Raw genomic sequence first — 8,864 nt, 5'->3', positions numbered from 1 at the left:
CAATACTCCGTAACAATAACTCACTCACACTTTAACTCATAATGTGACATCTCTGTTCTTTGGAAGTACAGATACAGAACAATGTGCTTCAAGTGAAAGCACAATAAAAACACATGAAAAGTGGTTGTGATGGAACAGAAAATGATCGAATGTTGATTTTTATTTTTTTTTAACAGATTCGACCCTTCAAAATCCCCATTACATTTATAAATTAATTTAACTCCAGTGTTGTTAGTATGGTCTGACTGAAGCCGATGCTCTCTCAGCATGAAAGATATTCAAACACAAAAAACTTTAAGCCAAAACTGTACTTATTAAAGCCAATAAGAGTCACCAATTTAACCAGAGAAGGTTCTGAAATGTCCAACAAAATGTGAATGAACTAAACTGAAGTAGAGCTGAACTTCACAGTGCACTGCAGCCACATTCATTTAAAGATACTTGATTGACAGTATTTTTCTTCACATTTGATTTTTCGGTTTTGACAACGGAGGAAAGACGGTCCATACCTCTATGAAATAAACATCATACGTTTGACTGAATGAAACCACGTTAAATGTGTATCTGGAACAAAATGCATTCATGAACATTTTGTCTAATTTACCAAAACACTTCAGTGCTACTGAATAGATTTTATTGATAATGTCACATTACACTGCATATTTTACATAATCACATATGCTCCGTTGCCTGGTTGGACGTCAGACGTCTCTGACACACTGTACAAGCATCTTCAAAGTAGTTTTTGCAATTCTTTGTATGTTAATAAACAAGCTCTTCTGCAGAAGACTTACTGAGCTGTGGGGCCAAGCAAAAACTCTTCGTTACCACTTGTGTTGTCATTGCATGTACAGTGTAACCACTTTCCAAAGTGTATAGCAGATACTGGGGATCCCACAAGTAACGTCTGCGTGCTTCCAAAGCTGAAGCGCTCGACTCTAATGAAGGCCTTCCAGGTTTAGGTGCAGGAGGTGACTGTGCCACAATCAGATCGATCAGTAAGCTCATTGTTGCTGATTCAGTGAGAATGATAACTCTGGCCATCTGATGACGAACATTTAGCAAATATACAGAACATGAAAAATAGCCAATCATTTTGATTATATACCTCTCTTGCACACCAAAGCAGTCTCGGTCACAAATTCCACAGATTTAAATAAAATGCACAGGCGTGTGTAATAAACCCAGACACGTGACCGTGTATCCTGGGTGTTCAGGGCTTGGTGCTGGTTCTGGCTAGAACCTCACACTCTGCACCTTCACCTTCAAAGCAAGGAAACCGTTTACATGCTAGTTGGGAGTTTTTGTGTCCTGTGGTTTGATCGGATGCCTGTCCTCTCAAACTCCAGTTTCTCTTTGATGTACTCCTGCTTACACTCCTCGAAGAATGCAGGGTCCCTGTAGCTGGTGGAAGACAGAAGGTGCAGTATTTATTTTACAGAAATAATGAAGCCTCGTATGGCCATCACTTTGATGGCTGTTATATGAGACTACTGAGACTTGATAGGCACCAGATGAGTGCATCAGTGAGGATAAGCCCATGCAGAATATGTTTTATGGGATAACATATGTAGCAACCTTACTATGAGATCTGTGTATCGCAGGAGAAACTGCAAAATACTCACTGTAATGTCAGACATTCCTTCAATACTGCATTCTCCTCTCGGCACTTAAATGGCATGAGGAAACCAGACTCTTTACAGCAGAGGTTGAAAGCTGGAGAGAGAGGGGGAGAGGAAAAGTAGCAAAGAGACGACAAAATTAGCAGGAGAGGAACATTCTCAACACGTATAACAACCTAAAACATTAATATCTTGTTTTAAATTTTTTGACATCCTGCCTTTCACCTTATTATTCTATACATATTATCTGATCCTCGAGAACACACACAACAATATATACAGCCAATATATAGCCACAACCAAACCAAGATATGTTTCATCTTAGCGTTCCACCACAAGAAGGAACCTGGTTATAAGTTACGTTGCCAAGCCTCTTATCAAAGTGAAACCTGTTTCATTGTTGCCGTTTCACACAAGGACTGAACTTGAACGGAGCTGTACTGGCCACAGAGTGGTTGGATCTCGTAAATATAAACATGTTGGAGTAAGAAGTGAATAGAGACTCTGTTTTCGTTCCATCCAGTGACAGTGTCATCCTTCCTGCGACTTTCTGGTCAGAGTGCAATTTGTTGCCCTCTAAGGGCTGTGGTTGACAAGCTATCCTCAGTTAAGTTACATCAAGGACAAGAGGCCAACTTGGAGCCTACAGTTGGTCTTCAGCTAGCTGTTGAGACATTGCTGGAGGTTCCAATCACTCTCAGAGGCCGGCCACATTTCTCACATGATGACCTGGATATACTACCTCGTAACTAACCAATCAGAGGCCGGTCATGCCTACATCTAACTAATCAGAGGCGGTCTTCGCAGAGTGAACATCACTCCTGGCTCCAGAAAAACTAAGATGGTGACAGCCAAAATGCCAAACTCGAGGCTTCACAACAACATCATGACATTGCTTCTTTTATATAGTCCATCGTCCCTACGAGGCAAGAGGTGGTGACAACACATGCCCCTCCTTTAAGTTGGGGAGGTGTGTCAGAAGGTCAGTACAGGGGGCATGAAGTCCTCAGTGGAGAGGACAGCACACCAAAGTCCCAGAACTACAGACATTTCTTGCCCTTTCCAGGGCAAGCATTTGCTTGCAGATATGTTTCACTTCAATCATCAAGGCGGGTCCAGGTCACTAAAGTCCCTAAAGGAAGCCCACAGACTGTTGAAATGGTTCACCCACAACTGGTCTCCCTGAGGGCAATGCACTTCCAAGGACTCAGTGGCAGATTAGCTCACGCGCCAGAGGATGCCTCCTGGGTAATGGAGCTCGCACCCTCAGATAGTGCAGATCATTTGGGATCAGTGCAGGGAATCCCATGTAAACCTAGTGCATGGTCCTCTGCGGTGCTTTCTGGTGGAGGGCAATTGAGGATATGACTCTACAAATTCACACTCTTAACTCAAAGGCAGAGAGGATCCTGAAAGGCTAAATGTAAATTGACCTGGTATGTAGTGCTGGGACGAGCAGGTACCCTACATGTCCTGCACGTGTATTTAAAGGATAAGACATCTGATTTGATCATGTTGTGTCTTTTAGAAAACCCTTACCGATTAGAGAAATGTGGCAAATGTGACTGAAGGTTTGCACAGAACAGCAAGCAATTCACCAGAGACAGTTCAAATAATAAATATCATAATAATAATAACATAATAATAAATGTTTAACCTTTGACCCAGTCACTGTCCCCTATACAGGAAGCAATCTAACACAATACAAATCTATGTAATTAGAACATTACTTGTAAAATAAGGTGAAATATTATTGGTAAATATTACGATTGTCAACTGAGATACAAATCCCCCTGCACAAGGCTACATCAGTGACATTGTGCCCTGGCTAGTGGTGTATTCCACACTGAACTTGCAAGGTCCTCATTGTAAACAAGGTGTTGAAGACTCCAAGTCCTCACCTTGTTAGCAAGTTCTTTCTCAAGGATTTAATTAAAACACTGCCCTCCCGTGTCCCCTTTCAACAACTGACATCATAATTACCTTTATCAGTGACATCAGTATGGTTATCACACAGACTCTTTCATTAGGATGCAGATGTGAAAAAAAAAAACCAACTGCAAAACCAATTTAGAGAAGCAGAGCAGTGCGACTAATCTAATCAGCAAACGCCTCATCCCTGTCCCATGGTACTAATAGAGGCTGCAGAGGGTTGCCGTTCTGATCGCAGCTACACCAAAGGCAAATCTATGAGACCAGCTTTTTGTTCAGAAGAGGCCCTTCTAAAGGAAGGTGTGATCCCACCTTCACTTAAAACTGTTTTGTTTGCCATCTTTAAAGATGCAGAAGTGTAGTTTGGCAGTTAGTAGAAAGCAGAAGCTGGGGGCCTAAATGTTTGGGGAGAGTTGGACCTTTAGAGGAAGACATAAGGTGTGAACCACTAAAACATAATTAGTTACAACAGAAAATAGGTCTTTCTCAGCAATCTTTGAGCATTTCTCAATAATGAACGACTGTGTAATGAAACAGTGACTTAAAAAATGTCAGCCATTGTGAAAATGACTATTCAAATTCAGAGGGTTTTTTTCCCTTCCAAGGTTTGGATGTTAGGGTCCAGACACAGGCCTAATGGATTCAATTTACAGCAAAGTAGCTGCAAATCAAAGTATTGCAAAAACATAACAGAAGTCAGTGCCAATGTGAAAGCAGATTGAGTATGTGGGTTGTTCAAATGGTGTGATTCTGAAAGACATGTGCCAGTACTGGCATGAGTCATCAAAGCAATAGGAAAAATCACATCAGGTAAAATACAACTACAAACTAGTTAGGTACAGGTGAGGTGAACTGTACTTGTCGCTTCAACATTAAGCCTACAATACACAACCGTGGGTTGATTAGAGGTACATATGTAGAGACGGATAACACAGGAAAACATACTCATAGATTCTGTCTCTCTTTACTTTTCTTTGTAAAACACAATCATAGACATACACACATACACACACACACAAACATGCAGAATGAAATGGGCGAGTGAGGTGTGAAAATGAGTGGGGCGAAAAGCAAGTAATGTGAGGGGGGTTTCCACTACCCACACAGCCACAGTCTGTCCCATCACCTCAGGCTGCATGTGCATCGTCTCCACGTGTGAGCAGTACACACTGGCTCATACAGGCTGCAATCGGATTTCTAGAAACCACAGAACCTAGTTATTATCTGGCTGATGTGATGCTGCAGTTGACAGCTGAGCAAAGCTGCAGCCACCGCTACCCAGGTTAAGTGGCAACTCTGGTGTCATGCCTACTGGCCTGCTCCTCAATGCAGAGAAATTAAAAAGGAGAAATTGAAATTAAAAAGAAATGTGCGTTTATGGAGGCGGGATTCAGTTTCAAAATCATGCAAAAACTATGAATATTATGGCAGTATCAACTCAGTTACCCTTTGAAAAAATAAATCAAATCATTAAATTACTTAATAATCCATCTTTTGTTTTCAAAAGAAGAGTGAGATGTTTATGGTTGCAGACATCCGGCTGCAATTAAAATAACAAATAACTAAAGACATATCATTAAACGGATGTTCATATTATCTGAAAAATGAAACAAACATGTAAAATGTGGGTTTTCTAACATGGTGTTTGAATGTCTCGTAATTTCTTTCTTTTACGGCCTTTCAAAAGTCTACATGATTTCTCCAGAGGTAGAATGCTGACCACAAAACTCAACAAAATGGGTGGGTGGCATTATCCTATTGTGAAGTTTACCAGTAATGACAAACTAAATATTAATCTCTAAAATGAGAGGAATGGGGCACTAAATAAATGATCCGGTCGCAATTCAATGCCATGCAAATGCACTAATCCCACTGCTCACTTGTGCGGAGTTTAATGAGGCTCGAATGAACATGGAGGATTGTATGAAGGTTTCACTTTGACTTTTATATTCTAGAAAATACAAGGACTGAATTTGTGTTGGTTGCAGAAGTGTATTTTCTAGAATACATATAACAAATATACAAATAAGATTTCCCAACCAATATGCATGCATCATTCAAGGGGGGGGTGAATTGAGCTAAACAAGGGATAGAAAGACAAGAAAAAGAAGACCTCTCCTACTCCATGACATGACAGCATGCCAGTACTTTGTCTTGTGTACGGTCCGTTTATTTTTTGAATTTAGTGAATCGTATCTTTGCATCATATAGTTGCATGGTCGTATTTATTTGTGTACCCTCATTGAAACAATAGGCGTTCAGCAAACACTTTCATTTGTCATAGTAGAAAAAACACAGGTGTCACTAATAGCATTAGTCACAGTGAGTCAGCTTGCACAATACCAGGACCCTGAAACTGAAGCAGCTAAATGGAATTCAGCCAGCATTCATTATATCATTTGCATATGCCTTCTCTATTGTGACACGTCAGCATTTCTTCCTTTAAAAGGCCTATTGGTTGGACAAAACATTAGAATAATCACTAAATATAGCTTCATTATGCCCATATAATTTAACTCCCAGTTCACTAATAATAGTCATAATTAGTCAATGTACTTATACATTTTTTTCTCTAGTTTCATTACAGCTCCATGGATGAATGCAGGCATGCAGAAGGATCTTTGGATCTGGACAGTTTCCACCATTGCACAAAAAAGATTAAGATACTTTTCACAGCAGACTTTCTCATCTGTCTTAGCAAAAATAAGCACACTTACTGATTTTGTTAATAATGGTATTCCAGTAAACGTGTGTGCACAGTAATGGATAACTGCATAATAAGGACATGGAACTCAACTAAATTGCAATCTTTACTTAATATAAGTAATTATACCCATGCTTTTCCTGCTATGGCATGTCAAAATGTCTGCTTAAAAAAAAAAAAAAAAAATGACTCATTTCTGCATAAACACACAACACTAACTGACAATATAATTCTGAACAGGACAGCCATGCAGGCAAGAATTAAACCAAGATATGCAAGTCAAGCAATCTATAAATACTATGCAATAAAATTGCATCATACTTGTGAATATGACTATGATGATTATGATATCTTAGTTTTGGATAGAAACCAAACATATATGTGTAAAAGACGTGCATTTTAATTCACTTTGCTTAGCTTTTCATTTTATGTTACATAAGAACACAAGACAGGAATGGCTGTGGTCCTGTGTGTCTAAACCAGAGTTTTCTGTGAACTATTGAGTTGAACTGTTGGGTTCTCTCCCCCTCTCTCCTTCCTTCCCTCCCTCCCTCCCTCCCTCTCTCTCTCTCTCTCCCTCCCTCTCTCTCTCACACAGACACACTTGCATACCTTCAACTTTCTCAGCACAGCGCTCCTTGGCCTTCTCCCTCATCATCTTGGGGATGAGGACATCTTTCTCCACATGCCTCAGGTGAATCTCCTCTGAGCAAGCGGGACAACAAGAAAGGCAGGTGAACCATGTAAGAGAAACTCCAGCACAGCAGAGTCACACTCACGCTTTATCACCACTGTTATTCATTTACCACATTCATGCATAGGAGCGAACAGCGTTCAAAGCATATAAAGTCAGCTTTTACACCACTGAGACGAGTGGGGAGCATAAACGCTGGTGGACACGTGAATTATCGTGTTACTTAGCTAACGTTGGCTCCTCCAGTCCGCACAGCTGAGGAGGAATTAACTGACTTAACAGCGATGTAGCTACGCAAAGCTAAGCTAACGTTGTGCCACGAGAGACACGTAAAGAGTTTAAGACAGCAGAAATGTTTAATACCTGCGTGGGCTGCCTCCATTGTGGCGATGTTTCTCAAAACATTACAAAACTGGACCAATGTGACCCTGCTCGCGCTCGGTCAAAATACTTCCGCTGACGTAATCACGTCGCGTAAAAAAAAAACTACAAATCCCAGAGTCCAGCACGGCCTCAACTGTGCATATCAATCCCATCCCAGTTAAACATTTAGCTTGTCACACCTAGACAGCACAGTGCGACAGCCCTGCAGTGAAGCCTGTCTGATTATAGTTTTATATTATGATTATAGATTATAGATTGATTTGGACAGTTTCTAATGCTTTTGTTTTGGGTTTCTTTTCTCACCATTATACATTCATAAGATACCCAAAATATTCAAAACACTTTGACCTAACTTTTGTGGTAAACATGTAATGATAGTGACAATAACAACAGTAATAATTGCTTATGTTAATGTTTATTTGTTCACCCTCCAGGTTTTTAAAAGTGTGAACTAGTGCAGTATTGAAATCGTTTAAATGTGAAATGTTGTCAGAGTCAAGAGTGTCCAGAGAAGTCCAGTGCTTCTTTCTATAACCATGATTACACACTTTTTACTTATATTTTATTTGATTGTGACTGACATGAGAGCCAGAGCAATGGAACAGAAGTGGCAGCTGCACCACCACTGTGAAACAGGTGTTACATTATGATCAGATAACTTTGCTATTTTCAAACATTTTAGCAAGTGTGGTTCAAAACCCGTTAAATCTGCATGCACTAAATGTAGTATGTGAATTGAAAATTACATTTCCTGTCCTTACATAAGCCATTTTCTCATATAAACTCAGGACAATCCGCTACAGTATTCTATGGTAATGTATGATAATATATGGTATTCTGTGGTATGGTAGAGTATTTTATGATATGTTTAAGTAATCTGCGGTATTCAATAGTATTCTGTGTGATTCTATGGTATTCGATGGTATGGTAAAGTTATCTATGGTAATCTATGGTATTGTACTGTATCCTGTTGTATTCTTTGGTGTATCATGGGTTAGCATTTGTCTAGTATTCCTTTGGGTTTACTTTTTAGGTTACTCTTTCACTGTAAATGTTTACTTTTTTGTTGAAACTGAAATGATGTTGAATCAGGTCACAAATACAACAAAAGCTTAAAAATCTTAAATCGAAATATGTCCAAATGAGTATGACGTACACTTTGAACAACATTTAAGCGGTCGCTCACTGCTGAGACTAGTACAGAACACAATCAAAAATTAATATTTTATGGCACAGTATACCTTGAGCTTTATACTGAAAGAGCAGCTTTATCTGTCATCATTGAAGGCTCTGTGTTGGCATTTTCAGGTGTTAATTAAATGAATAATTTCCAGCTTTACCTCCCCTTCTCAGTCACTAATCATTTACCCCCACTTTTAAATATAACTAGGCGCCCCTGATGATTGATACTTAATAATGAAATTCCTTGCTATTTAAGGGCAGAAGCCATAAACTGTCAGATATGATGAATGGCTGCTTTAATACAAATGTTATTCTTTCTGTCTTCTTTCATCAGCAAAAGAATACA

At 39.6% G+C, this 8,864-nt stretch overlaps 1 protein-coding gene across 1 annotated transcript; it reads right to left on the bottom strand.

Moving 5' to 3' along the window:
- Window positions 1-617: 617 nt before the first annotated feature.
- On the bottom strand, window positions 618-7,403 carry cmc1 (C-x(9)-C motif containing 1). Its single transcript, XM_070835327.1, has 4 exons — window positions 7,316-7,403; window positions 6,871-6,963; window positions 1,626-1,716; window positions 618-1,404 (listed from the first exon to the last, which is right to left on the bottom strand). Exons 1-4 carry the CDS (start codon window positions 7,332-7,334, stop codon window positions 1,284-1,286), a joined length of 324 nt encoding a protein of 107 aa, XP_070691428.1. The 5' UTR covers window positions 7,335-7,403; the 3' UTR covers window positions 618-1,283.
- Between the last annotated feature and the right edge of the window lie 1,461 nt (window positions 7,404-8,864).

Source organism: Pempheris klunzingeri, chromosome 8 (genome assembly GCF_042242105.1).
Source record: "Pempheris klunzingeri isolate RE-2024b chromosome 8, fPemKlu1.hap1, whole genome shotgun sequence".
In the NCBI taxonomy this organism is placed as follows: Eukaryota; Metazoa; Chordata; class Actinopteri; order Acropomatiformes; family Pempheridae; genus Pempheris; species Pempheris klunzingeri.
The sequence above is the reverse complement of the archived record's forward strand: the minus strand, read 5'-3'. Positions and strand labels throughout refer to the sequence as shown.